At 42.3% G+C, this 16,292-nt stretch overlaps 5 protein-coding genes across 5 annotated transcripts; all 5 read right to left on the minus strand.

Annotated features, from left to right (window-relative positions):
- Window positions 1-716: 716 nt before the first annotated feature.
- On the minus strand, window positions 717-1,951 carry LOC124202408 (repetitive proline-rich cell wall protein 1-like). Its single transcript, XM_046598757.1, has 3 exons — window positions 1,839-1,951; window positions 1,681-1,764; window positions 717-1,613 (listed from the first exon to the last, which is right to left on the minus strand). Exons 1-3 carry the CDS (start codon window positions 1,842-1,844, stop codon window positions 906-908), a joined length of 798 nt encoding a protein of 265 aa, XP_046454713.1. The 5' UTR covers window positions 1,845-1,951; the 3' UTR covers window positions 717-905.
- Window positions 1,952-4,494: 2,543 nt separating this feature from the next.
- Window positions 4,495-7,881, minus strand: LOC124202909 (extensin-2-like). Its single transcript, XM_046599415.1, has 6 exons — window positions 7,831-7,881; window positions 7,596-7,753; window positions 6,487-7,530; window positions 5,235-5,432; window positions 5,004-5,153; window positions 4,495-4,942 (listed from the first exon to the last, which is right to left on the minus strand). Exons 1-6 carry the CDS (start codon window positions 7,835-7,837, stop codon window positions 4,613-4,615), a joined length of 1,887 nt encoding a protein of 628 aa, XP_046455371.1. The 5' UTR covers window positions 7,838-7,881; the 3' UTR covers window positions 4,495-4,612.
- Window positions 7,882-8,854: 973 nt separating this feature from the next.
- On the minus strand, window positions 8,855-9,906 carry LOC124201722 (cuticle protein 10.9-like). Its single transcript, XM_046597907.1, has 3 exons — window positions 9,767-9,906; window positions 9,587-9,667; window positions 8,855-9,519 (listed from the first exon to the last, which is right to left on the minus strand). The coding sequence occupies exons 1-3, from the start codon at window positions 9,770-9,772 to the stop codon at window positions 9,094-9,096; spliced, it is 513 nt and encodes a 170-aa protein (XP_046453863.1). The 5' UTR covers window positions 9,773-9,906; the 3' UTR covers window positions 8,855-9,093.
- A 2,493-nt stretch (window positions 9,907-12,399) lies between these two features.
- Window positions 12,400-13,824, minus strand: LOC124201721 (vegetative cell wall protein gp1-like). The gene is made up of 3 exons (XM_046597906.1): window positions 13,698-13,824; window positions 13,518-13,601; window positions 12,400-13,449 (listed from the first exon to the last, which is right to left on the minus strand). The coding sequence occupies exons 1-3, from the start codon at window positions 13,701-13,703 to the stop codon at window positions 12,601-12,603; spliced, it is 939 nt and encodes a 312-aa protein (XP_046453862.1). The 5' UTR covers window positions 13,704-13,824; the 3' UTR covers window positions 12,400-12,600.
- Window positions 13,825-15,008: 1,184 nt separating this feature from the next.
- LOC124201723 (cuticle protein 18.6-like) lies at window positions 15,009-15,811 on the minus strand. The gene is made up of 3 exons (XM_046597908.1): window positions 15,685-15,811; window positions 15,507-15,596; window positions 15,009-15,430 (listed from the first exon to the last, which is right to left on the minus strand). The coding sequence occupies exons 1-3, from the start codon at window positions 15,688-15,690 to the stop codon at window positions 15,173-15,175; spliced, it is 354 nt and encodes a 117-aa protein (XP_046453864.1). The 5' UTR covers window positions 15,691-15,811; the 3' UTR covers window positions 15,009-15,172.
- Between the last annotated feature and the right edge of the window lie 481 nt (window positions 15,812-16,292).

Consider the following 16,292-nt stretch of genomic DNA (forward strand, 5'->3'; position numbering starts at 1 on the left):
TTGACAATGCCTCATGATTTAGTTGCCACCCTTGCACTTTGCACATTTTAATAGATGGAAATCTAGTTGCAGTATAAAATTGGGGAACATTTTAATTTCTAGATTCACCTACTCGACTACATGCTGGCTATCGATCTCGCCGTAAATAATTATTTCGAAAAATGTTCTTGAGCACTCCAGTATAAGTGCGCCACTTTCCACCATGCTATATATCTCCTAAAAGATGATTTAGACGTCAAAATACATAATAGAACCTGTTACAAGAATAGCTTACTTCAGAAGCACGTTGCCAGGAACAGGTTTGTATCCTTTGAATGGTGTTCTGAAAAACGACATCATTTGAATTCGTGATAATTCCCTTGATCTCTCTACTTAAACTTGACGTGTGTCATTTACTGGGAAAAGTTAAAACTTGACTAGTTACAGCTCATATTAGATAACACTCGCTATGGAAAGAGCAGACTCAGCAGAGATCGATGAGAAAGAGCCAAGGTGACGACATGGGCAATATTACGTCGTCTGCTCGTAGTCATATAGACAGCTGTGTGGACTGTGGTAACTTCTTGGCTCTTGGTATAGTCTGGCTTTCAAGTTTCAACTTTACAGTAGGCCTATCGATTTCTTTCACACATTTTTGTGAAGAAAAAATTGCTGTTGTGAAGTGTCATGAGAAGTTAACTTTTAAGTGAGATGTGACTGAACATATTGATTTAACATACGGTGATAAATTTCAGTGTATTTTTCGCTCAATCAACGCACATCTTTGGAACACACACACGAAATCAATGTAAGCTCTCCAATTACTTACTGAATATGGTCAATAATATAGAACTATTTTGTGGCTAATGATTTAACTGGGAAATATAAATCTATGTATGTATGAGGTTGAAACAAGGACAGCAGATTTAATACGTGGTTTTCTTAGCATTAGCCCTGTAAAGGAGTGGAACAGGTGCTGGAGATGGGGCCCTGTAGGTAGCAGGCGTAACAGGTGCTTCGTAAACCGGTGCAGCAGTTGTCGAAGGCTTGTACGAAGGAACGACATAAGTTGGGGCTTCGTAGACCGGTGTTGTGGGTTGGTATGAAGGAACGATGTAAGTTGGAGCTTCGTAGACTGGTGGTGCAACAGTTGTGGTAGGCTTGTAAGATGGAACGGTGTAAGTCGGAGCTCTGTACACCGGCGATTCAGGTGCTTTGTAGGTCGGGGTAGTAGGAAGCCTAGTAGCTGGGGCGGAATATGACGGTGAAGAAGGGGTCTTGTAAACAACTACAGGTGCCTCAGTGGGTCTATAGTCTGGGACGACTGGGGCTTCGTAAACCGGAGCTTTGTACACTGGTGCTTCAGGTGCTTTGTAGACGACTGGTGAAGCTTTGTAAGCGGGATAAGAGGTAGCGGGTTTATACTCTGGGTATCTGGCCTCTCCCTCGTACCTGACATCGGCAACGTAACCGTAGCTGTCGTCCTTGTAGGTGACGATCTGGGTGCGGCCGTCCGGAAGAACGACCCGGTAAGAACCAGAAGTCACTTTGCCATCGCTGCTCTCGGAATGAGAATAGTCGTTGTAGGATTCAGCATCTTTAACAGCCCACTCGAAGCTGTAGGGCTGTGCTGGCTGCAAAAAGGATCATTTGCATTCACAAAGTGTTTGAAGAAGGGAATCTAATAAGAATAAAACTCACGTATTCAGGAGTTTTGTAGGCTGCTTCTGGGTAGTAAGCATTCTGAGCGGCAGCCACTGAGAGTAAAACGGCGAGAACGATGACCTATAATTCAAAAGTGTTATTGTTTAAATGCAATCCGCTTAATTTCCAGTAAATAAACGTTTTTTTAAATTTACCTTCATGTTGTAGGTGGTGCGAGAGAACTTTGGAGAACTTGGGCAATTCAATGACTGATGCTGATTTGTGACTTTTGGGTTCTTTATATATTGCCAGTGTTTCTGTGAAGCAACATGCAAAGCTAAAGGAACCCCCTTCAAAGATTGACAACAAAAAAGCCGCTCCCATTGCCCGAAGCGCAAATAATATTTAGAACAAGAAAGAGGGAAAGTGTTTTGAACCCTTAACGTTTTTCTTTAGTAGACAAATCAGAACCATCATCAATAGCTTTCTATGGAAAAACACTTTGCATTTTCACCTATCGGGCATTGTTGTCTAGGTGTACCTATACCGATTTGCCAAATCATCGTGACCATGTCCGTCCCGTTGTTTCATTAAGGAACTCGTTGGGTTTTACATTTGGGTCACGAAGGTGGCGATGTTAATTACATACACTTGAAGAAAAAAAAACAATCAATCAAATTGATCAAACAAACTTTTCGGTGACCACATTTCCAGTTTGATTTTTTTATTTTATTTTATGGTATTTTTCTACTGGTCTTAAATGCAAATAATGTCACCTTCACAGCGGGGAATTTCGCTATTGTAACAATTCCGAGAGAAGGTTATTGGCTTATCGACTGTACGGGGCAGCGATAAAGATGGCAAAGGGCAGGGCATGTGTATAAAGAATGGATAATTGGATATTTAGGCCAGGCGTAGGAGAGTTTGTTCGCTAACGCTTTCCTTCTCTACAAGGAAAGTGAGCAGCGCGTAATTTTTTTTTTCCATTGAGCAAATTCGATCAGCGCAATCACTTTTGCTTTTTAGCTTTCTACCAGAACAAATTTTGGTTTTTTTTAATTTTGGCGATTTGGGTTACCGACAGTTTCGTGAAGAAATAAATCTAAATGTCAAGAAATCGATTTCGGTAACAGATTGTGTGTGTAACAGAGAAAATGAATTTTCGTAAAGGCCTCTGGGTACGGATTAATTTTTGCTAACTGGATATCCCAACCGGAAATAACTGTCTTTCTAGTAAATAATATTTGGTCTAAAATACTGCGTAAAAGAATATCGCTGAATAGAATCTTTGTGCAGGTTTGTTAAGCCGATGCAATCACCCTTAATCTAGCAGATACTGGAGTCTCGTTGGGACAAAAGGGATATTGTATACTGGGATCTTTCAGAGCTTTGTAGACTGGGTATTTAGTAAGGGGGAGCGAAATAAATAGCCAGAGATTTACCATTGTCCACGCATTTGACGTCAGCGACGTATCCGGAGCTATCCGACTTTGTACATAGGTAAAACGATTTGAGTGCGTCCGCGGGAAGAACGACCCGGAATGAGTCACCAACAAACCTTTTCATCAATTTTCTCACAGTGAGAATAGCTCTTATATCTTTGACAACAGCCAATTTGAAGCTGTATAGTTGTGAGAGCTGATATAACGAAATTGAAATTGAAATATGACGCGCATGACATTTATAAAGATTGATCTTGAAATTTCATTATTTTACATAGGAATCCGGAGCCTGATGCCCTGATGCTGATGGTTGGTACTCCTGATATGCTGGAGCCAAGTAAACCAGATTTGTTGGATAAAACGGAGTTGAATCTCGACTCGCACAAGTGGAATCAACGAGAACGACAATGGTGAGTGAAATAAACAAAGCTAACTATAGTAGAATTGTTATTTGAAGTGGGAATCGAAAAGATGCGTTCCCTTGTGACACCTGCCCTTTAAAATACCTGGTTAAAGGGCAGCTTAGTTTAAGTAGTTTAGTGTTGAGACTGTGAAGCGATTGTATGGAACCGTACGATGGAGAATTAGCATTCAATTTGCATCGTCTGATATTCACCAGACAAATTTTCTACGTCACTGACCATAATTTTGGGCAACCGACGAATTGTTTTCTGTCACTTTTTCTTTTTTTTTTTCGTTTGCCATTTTGAGACTTGAAACAATCGTGATTTTCGAAGTGTACGCATGTCATGTATGTGTACAGTATGGTCTCATAGTAGGCCATTCAGGTTCCCTAAGGGGCAAATAAGGGCAAACAGGTTTTGTACTCCATATTTAGAGTTGGGAAAGATCGCGCGGAAATGTAGGCCACATGAGTGACATGACAGGGAAAGTGACCAAGTGATTTACTGCTCTTATATTTCTTTTGATTTAAAACATTTTGATCCATCGACTCGATATTTTTCTTTGACTTTGCTTCAAATCATCTTGAGAGTTTCTCCAGTTTGACATTTCAAATTTGGGCCTTACGGAACAACATCCCATTAAATGTTTGATGTTTGAGTGACATTCTGTCTGAGCGTCACGCAATATGAAGAATTAATTGGGAGACCCATCCGCTGAACAATAAATACGGATTAGAGTGAAAATCGATATCCTGACTGAACTAAAAAGAATATTTTTTAAGTATTCGGAAGGGCTCTCTGATAAAACTCAGATAGGTAAAGGATATCTACATTTCATTCGGATTTTCTTCACGTATTCGAGTCACAGAAGCCGTTGTTTATATACTTTGTAATCTGAACGCTCTTCCTTTAACCATTTTTTTTTTTTTCAAATCTTATCAAGCCATCCGAAAATGCAGATAAGATTTTCTTAAATTGAAGTTCGAGAGTTTGATGATGGTACAACGAAAGGCAAATCGCACGAATGAACAGAGAAACATTTTGTATCGACTGGCTACACAATTTCGTACACAAACAAGAATGAGTCACTTTAATATAAATCTCTGATAAAATTCATCTGATAATTTGAGTCAACAATGGAATTTAATATTTGGGTGTCCTGTACGCAGCAGGGGCCGGGTAGGACGGTGTTTCAGGGGCTTTGTAGGCCGGAGCTGCCGGGGCTTTGTAAGCGGGTGCGGAGTAAGTGGCGGCGGGTTTGTACTCGGGGTATCTGGCCTCTCCTACGTACTTGACATCGGCGACATAACCGTAAGCGTCGGCCTTGTAAGTGACGATCTGGGTGCGGCCGTCGGGAAGGACGACCTGGTAAGATCCGGTCGTCACTTTGCCATCGCTGCTCTCGGAATGGGAATAGTCGTTGTAGGATTCAACATCTTTAACAGCCCATTCGAAGCTGTAGGGTTGGGCGGGCTGTATGGAAAAAAGTAAAAATCCAAATCCAAATAAAAAAAAGTACTAAATGTAAACTTACGTAAGTTTGAGGTTGGTAATCGGCTGTGTATGCCGGTGCTGCAGGCTGATAGGCAGGAGCTGGGGCGGAGTAAGTCGGCGCGGAGTAACGCGGAGCTGGGTAAGCCGTGTTGGCGGAGACGACAGCAATGGTAGCAATGAGAATAAAGACCTAAAATTTAAAAAATATTGAATTAATAAGCAAATTATTGATTAGCTACCGAAATGATGTTTTTGGATCTTAATAATTTACCTTCATGTTGTGAGTTGTTGTAAGGTTAGAAACAATCAAGTAACTGATGATTTTCCTCTCGACTACGTGTGCCTTATATACTTGCAACAACTGCAACGGGGGGTGTGACTGCTGCTCTGAAAAGATAACCTGACAAAAAAAAGATTTATGGCATGATAGAAGGGTGTGGAAAGTGAGAGGGAAAGTAACTCTAGATCTGCATGTTTTGTTTTGGATTTACCCGCTGTGATATTTCAAGTGGCTTTCTATAAATGAATTTGCAATTTTGTAGATTTTTTTTTGGGTCACTCAGGAACAGGAACAGGTTTTAAATTGAAACATTCGATTGGGCTGATGACTGAAAACAAATCGGGCTGAAGTGGCGAAATTTCAGGAGTCAATGTACTGCGGAACAAAGCAGATTTTCCTTGCTGTTAAATCCTTAAACAAGGACACCTTATATTGGATTTAAACTTAATTGTAGAAAGGAAGTACCATTTTTTTAAACTCTGAATAAGTTTGAATATTGCACCCGTATGGCTTTCACATTTCACTTAATAAATAGGAAGGAATTAATTTTAAATTATCAGCATTAAAAATACTTCAAGGTGGAAGATGGCAAAACTGTTTTTTGATACAGTTTTTGAAAAACAAAACTGGCTCAAATTATGGTTACTGAATTTTTCTTTAATAGAACTAATCTGTTATTCTTAATTCCTGTTGCTGTTTCCGGGCTCGACTTTTTTAAATTCATTTGATCTATTTTTTTTTTCATTTGATTTTTTTTTATAGACATTTGTTTCCATTGGATTTTTTTTTTCATTTAAATTTTTTTTTCACTTGAATTGTTTTTTGTTGTTGTTTTTTTTTTTAATTGAATTTTTACTAGTTTGGCATTCAAAGATCTAGTGCAGTTGCGTAAATGTTGATGGATTTACCCCAAACTACCTACCTTTCGAGGTGAAGGTAGTTTGACAAGTGCAAGGCTGCAAGTGAAAACTTTCATTCCGGTCGACTACCGTGTCAATATCCTAAGACGGCAACTGGCAAATGGCCAATCTGCTACTTTTATTCTGGACGAGGGTAGAACAGGGATAACGCAATGTGCAATAAAGTGAAAAAGGAATATAGAAAACCACATGTATTTATTGACGTGTAGATAAATCTTTGATCTTGTAATCAAAATTTCCGATTGGTAGTAATAAAATTGCTCTGCGTGTTAATATAATGGGTGCGTGAGATATCTTTTAAATGTGGTAGCCGTTCATATTTAATAGACAGGAGCAGCTGGGGTTTTGTAAGTTGGTGCAGCAGTCCTGTATACGGCAGGTACAACTTTGTAGGCTGGGGCTGGGGCCGGAGCCGGGGCTTTGTAGGCTAGAGCCGGAGCTGGGGCTTCATAGACTGGAGCTGGGGCTGGGGCTGTGTAAACTGGGGCTGGAGCTGGGGCCTTGTAGGCTGGAGCCGGAGCTGGGGCTTCATAGACTGGAGCTGGGGCTGGGGCCTTGTAGACTGGGGCTGGGGCTGGGGCTTTGTAGGCTGGAGCCGGAGCTGGGGCTTCATAGACTGGAGCTGGGGCAGGGGCTTCATAGACTGGAGCTGGGGCTGGGGCCTTGTAGACTGGGGCTGGGGCTGGGGCTTTGTAGGCTGGAGCCGGAGCTGGGGCTTCATAGACTGGAGCTGGGGCAGGGGCTTCATAGACTGGAGCTGGGGCTGGGGCCTTGTAAACTGGGGCTGGGGCTGTGTACACTGGGGCCGGGGCTGGGGCCTTGTAGGCTGGAGCTGGGGCTGTGTAAACTGGGGCTGGAGCTGGGGCTTTGTAGGCTGGAGCCGGAGCTGGAGCTTCATAGACTGGAGCTGGGGCAGGGGCTTCATAAACTGGAGCTGGGGCAGGGGCCTTGTAGACTGGGGCTGGGGCTGGGGCCTTGTAGGCTGGAGCTGGGGCTGTGTAAACCGGAGCTGGAGCTGGGGCCTTGTAGACTGGGGCTGGAGCGGTGTAAACTGGGGCCGGGGCTGGGGCTTTGTAGACTGGGGCAGGGGCTGTGTAAACTGGAGCTTTGTAAGCAGGGGCCTCAGGTGCCTTGTAAGCTGGGGCAGCATATGTGCTGGGTTTGTACTCGGGGTATCTGGCCTCTCCTACGTACTTGACGTCGGCGACATATCCGTAGCTGTCGGCCCTGTAGGTGACAATTTGGGTGCGGCCGTCGGGAAGGACGACACGGTATGATCCGGTGGTCACTTTGCCATCGCTGCTCTCGGAATGGGAATAGTCGTTGTAAGATTCGACATCTTTAACAGCCCATTCGAAGCTGTAGGGCTGTACAGGAAAATTCAACGAGCATTAGTTTTAGTGATTCATTACAATGGGAAATGTTAACTTACTTGTGGTTGGTAAACGGGAGCTTGGTAGGCTGGTGCGGGAGCTTCGTAGGTCGTAACAGGTACGCTGTAAACGGGAGCTGGGTAGACCGGGGCTGGGTAGACCGGAGGAGAAGCGGCGGAAGCGACAGCCAAAATCGCAGCGAGAATGAGGACCTTTAAATATTCCAAGGACCAAGGGTCATTTTTATTTTGTAATGAAAACTGCTTTAGTGAAACTAGATCTTCTCGTCGTTTACCTGCATGTTGTTGGTTGTTGTTGTGTTTGAATCAGACGAATAACTGATGCTTTTACTCTCGACAAACGCCACTTTATATACCTGACTGTCGTCCGCTTGATTGTGTACCGTCAACTGATTGGATTACGTGATGAACAGAATTGGAGTACAGAGTTGAACTTTAGAAAGGGCTGCTGAAAAGTGAGAGGGAAAGTAACCATACAGCATCTGTTTCATTCCATCCCGAACTTCAGATATGCCATCACCAAAATGTGGTGAGCGCCTTTCTATCAAAAACAAATTTGGCCATTGGATTTTGAATTTTCTAGTTCTTCAGTCTATGGAACAGGTTGAAACTCGGATTACAGGGGATGAATAAGGCTCGAAAGAGTTCGAAATATTGCAGAGGGCTCTCAAACCAGCCCAACTGGTTTACACTCTGTAAAGGTCGATTTTTTTTCACTTTCAAAGTGCAAATGTTAGGATCCATTGTGCCTTTATTATATCACTCGGCGTGATGAAGATTTAGTTTTGGATTTTTGGCTATTTTGCATCATTAAAACTTTTAATGATGCACATGCACTTATTGGATGAACTGGTTCAAAATCCATCGTCCTTCATCCAGGCATTTTCTAGTTTTTCCGAAATTCTGGTCAAGGATAAAACAAAGTAACAAACATCTTTTCAAAAGAAAGAAACCGTGAACTGTTTCAAAGTCCCAAATAACGAGGCGCATTTTAAAAGGCAACTCTTCGGTGCTTGAATCTGAAATCGATTGCGAAACTTCACTCGCCCAGCAAGTAAAACTCTTAAAAATTTTTTGAATAACAATTGGCTCACTTTCAATTTTCATCGTACCCGTTGTCCTGGAATCCCCGCGGAATATCACCAATCTGATATATGATTACTATGACTAAATAAGGTCTCGTTAGTCGATATATTTTTACCGAGAAATTTATTCACCGCCGTTAGCTATTAAATCTCTGGCTTTGTTTGACATTCTCCTTTTGATTTTTTTGCGCGCTCGATTTGAATTGGAACTCATTTCTCTTGAAACATAAGAACATCTTGTATTTCAAAACGTATAGTGCATAGTATAGTAGCCATCTATCAGTTAGGTACAACACGGAATACTTTTTTCAAGCTCAATGCTTCGATTGAACATATTTGGAGAAAATGGGAAATATGGTCACATCAGCATGCAATATAAATTTTCGACATTTTTTCAAAATTTTAAGAGTATTTAGCTTCACATGAAACAGGTCAGGACACCATCGATTGCATTATCCTCTGTAAGCCAGCGGCACAATCGGTTTGTAGGCCGGAGCAGCGGTCGGAGCAGGGGCTCTGTAGGCCGGAGCAGCAGTCGGAGCAGGGGCCCTGTAGGCTGGAGCTGCGGTGGGAGTAGGAGCCCTGTAGGCAGGAGCAGCTGCTGGTGCTCTGTAAGCCGGAGCAGCCGGAGCTGGAGGTTGATAGGCGGGGCTAGCGGGAGCCTTGTACTCGGGATACTTGGCTTCTCCTTCGTACTTCACGTCCGCAACGTATCCGTTGCTGTCGGCCCTGTAGTTGACGATTTGCATGCGACCATCGGGGAGTTGAACTCGGTAAGATCCGGTGACGACATTGCCATCGCTTTTCTCAGAGTGGCCGTAGTTGTTGTAAGATGGGGCGTCGTTGACTGCCCAGTCGAAACTGTACGGCTGTGGGGGCTGACATTGGAATAGATTCGTCAGTTTGAAAATTTCTTATTAAAATAAATTTGAATAAAAAACTTACGTAAGATTCGGGAGTCTTGTAGGCCGGCTCCGGGTAGGATTGAGCGGCAACTGCGGCGAAGAAAGCGGCTAGGATGACGATCTGCGTGAGATATTTTAATCCAATTTTATACAATTGTCCCACTTTTTCTCTGCTAGAAATGAATTCGCAATGTATAATACTCGACTCAATTGTTTTTACCTTCATGTTTGGAGTTGTTTGGAGGATGAAGATGATTGAACAACTGATGCTTTCGGTTACGTCTTCGCTCTCTTTTATATAGCGCACCCGGAGCCATCAGCTTCACGGTGGCGTGAATCGCGATGTCCGAGTCTGGCCTACGGAAAAAGGGGCGTAATCAAAAGTTGAATTCGTGAGAGGGAAAGTGTATCTTGATCCACACTCGTGGCTCTCCTTTTTTTTTTCTTTTTTGTAGGGACTCGTTACACTCGGTACTCACGCTATACAGTTTCGGCTTCAATTCACGATCTCAATGCTGAGCTTTCTTTCACATTCGGACTTCATTCCTCTGTCGGCATCCCCCCCTTCCCGACGTTTGATTCAATTTCAATTGGAATGAAGCAGGTCGAGCAGAATAAATAACTTGGCGATGCGGGTCCCAAATGACGGCTGGTCTGATCTTTGTTGAATTATTGGCATTTGTGTTTGGGTTTGCGGTCTGTAAGATGTCGGACATTTCCTGATCACACTCAATTCAAACGTTAGATATTTTTGACCCTATGGCGAATTCTTACTCGAGATTGGAGAAAGAACGGGCCAAAAAAAAAAACACTTGCGGCATTTTTCGAAAGTTGCCGGCACGCAGATCAGCAGCAGAGTTTCTTTGTCGAATTACTCGAATTCTCTGTGCCATTAACAATTGTCTCTTTTTTTTCTGTTTCACTTCTTCCCCTCAGACAGTTATTAAATCCGATTGCATTTCGAATGTAATCTCTGCCCTGGGAGTTTAGCAATTGTAAGGAAACTTAAGCTGCTTATAGACTTTCTCTCCCGTGGAGCACTATTCTACAGCAAGCAGCAAGAGGGCTTCACAAATTTATTGACTTAGTAGTTCCTGGTAATCGATGTGTGACTCGGGTTTTTTTTATATTGACTATAAAGAAACAAGAGATTAGACGTTTTCTTCTTCCTTCCAGACGCTAGACTCTTGTGCAAGTCTTTGCCATTATTTCAACTAACGCCCATGTTTTGCATGAGTAGAACCTTCCGTTCGGCCGATTAACCAATTTATACGACGCCATCGTGAAATTATACTGCCGTGGCGTCCACACCGTAAAGATACACAAAAAGAAAAGTATAAACTAGATTGCCACTTGATTATTTTCTTTCTCTCCCCGAGAGGAGAAACTTGTTGATGGATCCAATTTGAACGAAATTTCATAATGGTCGACATTACACATCTGATGTGTGGATAACCGAATTAATCAATTTTTTTTAATCGGTTGGGCGACGATCTAAATGCATTTCCATAAAAATTGCCAATTCATAATTTGGTCGCGGTCTTGCGGTTACGTTCTTGAAATTCCCCCAATGTTCATAGTTGCCGCCCGAACGTGAAAATTTCCCTGTTGTCATGACAACGACAGCAAATGGCATGACACTTCAATTTTCAATGGAAATTTGTTTTTTTTTTATTTGTTTTTATTCAAAGTCGAACTAAAGAATATGTGTGCAAGAAATCCAACAGATCCGAATAATACCAACGATAGTGAAAGCTAGAATTGTTTATTTTATTTATTTCTTTTCAATTTCACCGTTGTACGAAAAAGAAGTGAAGGGGATCGCTCCCGCTGTGCCATGGTGAACCTGCCGGAATGCTAATACAGGAATCGACGTTTTCCAGGTCACAATCCGGACGATGGATTGCGCAAGTTGATGCACAAGCCATGATAACGATGATCGATCATAATCTTATTTCCCTTAATGGCTAAATAAATGGAGTTGGAATACCATCTTTCCCTCGCCAGACCACGCCCAGCAGAGTCGCTGTGCTGAATCATCGTGACCTCGATCGTTTACACAATTACCAAAGCTTCCATTTCTGGGTTGTCAATGTTCCTGTTTGCATTTGAAAAAAAAAAAAATTCAAATGTCAAGAAACTCTCCAAAGAAAATTTTATCCATTCTTGGTTGGCATGAATAATTTCGGGAGTATATGAATAATTTCGACTACAGATAACCGAAGCTTTGACTGTTTAGAAAAGTGGAAAGGTGGTTGACATAATTTTTTTTTTTGCGGTCTCCATCCCATGTTTCCGTGAATAATTTGAAAAACCGAAACATGGAATATCCTTGTCAGACTCTTGTTTCTTTTTACCAGACGATGAAAGTGAACTTATTAACGTCGGCGGCATTTCTTATCTGCGACGCTTCACTGGATGAGAATATTGCTCCCGCAACCGTATTTGTGTGTAGAGCAGGTTAGAAATCAGAACTTTATTTGGAAAACGTAAAGAGGCTATCGTTTACAAATAACAAGATGATAGCAAAAAACGCGCACGAACGGATAAAGTTGAGAAACTTTCCCTTAGCTGCAATTAGACTTGTACATTTTTTGCTAATAATGTGATTTCTATCTTTTGTACATTGTGATCTCTCCCGCAATATCCTGTCGTCAGTTATTTATTCACTGGTTTTAAATTCGATTCAGGCGATTCAATAAGATGCGCATTTGAATATTAACCAGCTTAATGGTGTTCGACATCTTCTCCGCATTTTAATAACCAAAAAATGTGAGACCCGGAAAGAATAACTGAGCAGGGAAAACGTCACAATCTAATTTTTTTTTAAATTTGAAATTATAGAATCAATTCTTTATTATTTTTCTATCTTTTAAAAATTGTATTCTTTATAAAGGTACACACACACATACACACACGCAAAAGAGTATTAATGGGGCATACAATAGGGGCACGTATATCATCGAATGCAACCAGCGTCATTGTCAATTCTTTCCTGTAAACACAACCTAATTAAATTGAGCACTATTTAATTATTGTATGAGCTTATAGTATTTAGGAGCGAATTGGAATCCATGGCGAAGAGGCAGCAGCGGAGGTCCTATAGATTGGAGTGGATGGAACTTTGTATGCCGGGGGAGCGGGAGCGGGAGCCTTGTAAGCCGGGGCCGCAAGAGCCGGGGCCTTGTAAACCGGAGCAGCGGGAGTAGGGGCTTTGTAGGCCGGAGCTGAAGGAGCTTTATAAGCCGGGGCAGCGGGAGCGGGAGTTTTGTAAACTGGGGCTACAGGTGCCGGAGCGGCGGGAGTTTTGTAGACCGGAGCAGCAGGGATTTTGACAGCGGGAGCAGCTTGGACTTTGTAGACGGGAGCTTCTGGGGCTTTGTAAGCCGGGGCAGCGGGAGTAGGGGCTCTGTAGGCAGGTGCTGGGGCCGGAGCCTTGTAGGCTGGAGTAGCTGGGGCCTGGTAAACAGGAGCAGAAGGAGCTGGATAGGACGGGGCAGTAGGAGCTGGATAAGACGGGGCTGGAGGAGCTGGATAGGACGGGGCTGGAGGAGCTGGATAGGACGGGGCTGAAGGAGCTGGATAGGACGGGGCTGGAGGAGCTGGATAGGACGGGGCTGGAGGAGCTGGATAGGACGGGGCTGAAGGAGCCGGATAGGACGGAGCTGGGGCTTTGTAAGCGGCTGGTTTGTATTCGGGATAATTGGCTTCTCCCTCGTATTTTACGTCAGCGACGTAACCGTAACTGTCAGCCCTGTAGTTGACGATTTGCATGCGACCGTCGGGGAGTTGAACTCGGTACGATCCGGTGACGACATTGCCATCGCTTTTCTCAGAGTGGCCGTAGTTGTTGTAGGAAGGAGCATCGTTGACTTCCCATTCAAAGCTGTACGGCTGTGGGGGCTGTCATCAAATGACAGCGTTAAAATGAATCTGATTTAAGCGGATTTAAGTTATAAGGCTTCACTCACGTATTCAGAAGATTTGTAAGCCGGCTCTTTATTGTAAGCAGTTTGAGCAGCAGCCACGACCACCAATACGGAAAGAATGACAATCTGTTTTGAGCAAATCCGGAAAATATTTTAGACTTTCTTATATTTTTCTTTTTTCTTTTCCAATTTTATTTTTTTTAACTCGATTGAATTTTTTACCTTCATGATGAGGAGTGCTGTGTTAGTAGTGGACTGGAAGACAATTCGACAAACAACTGATGCTGCTGACTTTTGACACCAGGCTCTTTATATACTTACATGGGCTCCAAGGCTCCATGTAACGCAACTGGGAAGTGTTTAACGATACGTGGGTAGGGCTTATTTCTCCGATGGTTTCGGTTACGACTCCTTTTCCGTATCGACACCACCTCCTGATCGCTCCCATTTTTCCCTCTTCGCAGAAGGAGAAAAAGTTTTGTTCTTTTCTTTTGGAATTTTACAGCACGCGCCAGAGAAAGGGAAAGTAAAGCGGCTGCGTAGTTTTTTCTTCCTGTACCCCAGTGCTTTCACGCACACCCGGATCGTTGCCAATTTGCCATAAGAAATCCGCGGTCATCGATTCGAAAAAATTTGACTCAAATAATTATCCAATCGATTTTGTAAAAAATTGAAAAAAAAAAATGTGGTCGATTCTCACGGTAGGCCTGCCTTAAACAGATTGCACCGCCGCGTAACACCCGAGGACACGCGTAACACTCAGTGTTTCGCGCAATAGTTTGTAACCGGAGGACTCGGCTTCCCGTTGGAGATTTTTTAAATTTTCAAATTACAAATTATGGAAATTTCTTGCCGCCCTCTTATTGTCTTGTGACGATCTTGCAATGTTCTATTTTTAAACGTACTACGGATTATTCGATCGCCTCTGTTGAATTCAGTTGATTATACACCTTCCAGAAAATCTGTATCAGCACTTTCTCTTCTCGTGCGACGCTACAATAAATCCGGAGAACAGGTTTTTTTTTGTGGGACACAAGTGGGTCACGTTCAGTTTCCTGTCCGCCAAAAACATAATAATAAAAAAAAAACATCCAGCAGCTCTTTTGGTTAACTACACGTGTAACTTTTTTCAAGAAGAAAAAAAGAGTCTGCTGCATAGAGTTTTTCCTCCTTTCTTCCGACTCCATGACTTTCCAGCCCGACGCCCATGTTTTTGTTTAGATGTTATCGCTTGTTGCGTCACGAAATCGGCTTTGCGCTTCATTGCACGATTAACCTTCCATAAACAGTCTGCAATCCTTTTTTTATTTCAGTTAAAGATTTTTTTTATTATTATTTTCTCTGGACTTTCTGTAGTCTCTTCTCTCTTGTGACGGCAGGGGAAAATCTGGCGACCACTTTCAAAGCCGCACAGAACTCAATTCCCTGAATCAGTGAGGCTGAAAATCCCATTTAGGTTTTCTTCTTTTATTTCTGTAATACCAACGTATAGGATTAAATGCCTTAACTCTTAATCAATTATTATTTGAAAAACTCGATACAATTTTTTTATTGTCAGAATTAAGCGCGTTATTAGTACACTTGAGCAGATTTGATACAGGTATGTAGATTATCGGAGACATGATGCGTTAAGCGATTTGAACTATTTCAGAATGAATTGACTGCAAACGCTAAAAATTAGCATTTCTGAATTACATTTATGAACGGCCGACAACTTGAAATCCAATGGCGCCGGGGATCCACGTTCCGGTTTTGGAAAAATTTTCGTACTTGACGTCGGCTCTGTAACCGTTCTTTGCGTCGGCCGTGTAGGTGACGGTCTGGATACGTCCATCCGGAAGGTAAACGCGATAAGAGCCGGTGGTCACTTTTCCGTCGCTACTCTCCGAATGGGAGTATTCTTGGAACGATGGTTTGTCAAAAACTGACCAGGAGAAACTGTACGGCTGGCGAGTCTGAATTTAATAACGTTGGAAAATTCATTCGTGAAATTGTCTCAGGAAATTTGAACGTTCAATTTTAGCGACTTACGTATTCGGCGGTTTTGGGGGTTGGCGCATAGTTGGTCTGCGGGATTGGAGAAGCTGCCACTGCGGCGAGAAGAGCGTAGAGGATGACGAGCTAAAAATATTTTCCAGAAATTTAAATTGGTTTATCTTCAGATTTTCAGTCAAATATTTAATTTGATTAAAATTAAAACACTCGATACCTTCATGATTTTAGCTTGTGCAAGGGTTGAAGTTTAGAAAGAAACTGATGGCTTTTGACCGCTCTCAGTCGCACTTTATAAGGTGAGCATCGCAAAAAAAAATAGTAATTAATACGTATAGGTGATCAATATGTGCAGGGAAAGTTAGACAGTTGGTTTGAGGTATTATATGAACCGGTGCTTCTGGATTGAAATAAGAAGAAGTGAAAGGCAATTCTTTTTCTTCCTGGTGAAACTTAACGACCGGTTCCTCATTTCATTTCTGCGTAGTTAAACCGCCAATGTCAATAATGGCCTGGACAAATTTGCATTTGTATTTTTCGTATCCCCAATTTTTTTTTTTCAATCGACCTGTGATTGTCGTGAAGTAATTATCGTATTCCCATTTGTACAAATTCAAAACGTTAACTGAAACGGGATGATTGGGAGATTTAAAAAAAAATCCGGTGAACCGATATTAAATTAGTGGTTGACATGTTATAAATTAGGAAATTCAAAAAGAATAAATCGTCTCAATTGCGATCACATTTTTCAGCTTGCATTGGTGGGTGTAGTTCTTTCTTGAAAATTGCCAAGGGCAATATCTTCTGCGTATGTTCTCAGTGTCT

The sequence above is a fragment of the Daphnia pulex genome, chromosome 9, assembly GCF_021134715.1.
Source record: "Daphnia pulex isolate KAP4 chromosome 9, ASM2113471v1".
In the NCBI taxonomy this organism is placed as follows: domain Eukaryota; kingdom Metazoa; phylum Arthropoda; class Branchiopoda; order Diplostraca; family Daphniidae; genus Daphnia; species Daphnia pulex.

Excerpts from the sequence above, each read along its gene's own strand:
- LOC124201722 (XM_046597907.1), bottom strand. Across the intron at positions 9,520-9,586 it reads ACAAGACTCCCGAATCTTAC|CCCCCACAGCCGTACAGTTT; the intron begins GTAAGTTTTTTA and ends TTCCAATGTCAG.
- LOC124201723 (XM_046597908.1), bottom strand. Across the intron at positions 15,431-15,506 it reads CCCCCAAAACCGCCGAATAC|ACTCGCCAGCCGTACAGTTT; the intron begins GTAAGTCGCTAA and ends TATTAAATTCAG.
- LOC124202909 (XM_046599415.1), bottom strand. Across the intron at positions 7,531-7,595 it reads CTCCCGTTTACCAACCACAA|CCCTACAGCTTCGAATGGGC; the intron begins GTAAGTTAACAT and ends TTTCCTGTACAG. Across the intron at positions 5,154-5,234 it reads CAACAACTCACAACATGAAG|GTCTTTATTCTCATTGCTAC; the intron begins GTAAATTATTAA and ends TTTAAATTTTAG.
- LOC124202408 (XM_046598757.1), bottom strand. Across the intron at positions 1,614-1,680 it reads CCTACAAAACTCCTGAATAC|CCAGCACAGCCCTACAGCTT; the intron begins GTGAGTTTTATT and ends TCCTTTTTGCAG.
- LOC124201721 (XM_046597906.1), bottom strand. Across the intron at positions 13,450-13,517 it reads CTTACAAATCTTCTGAATAC|CCCCCACAGCCGTACAGCTT; the intron begins GTGAGTGAAGCC and ends ATTTGATGACAG.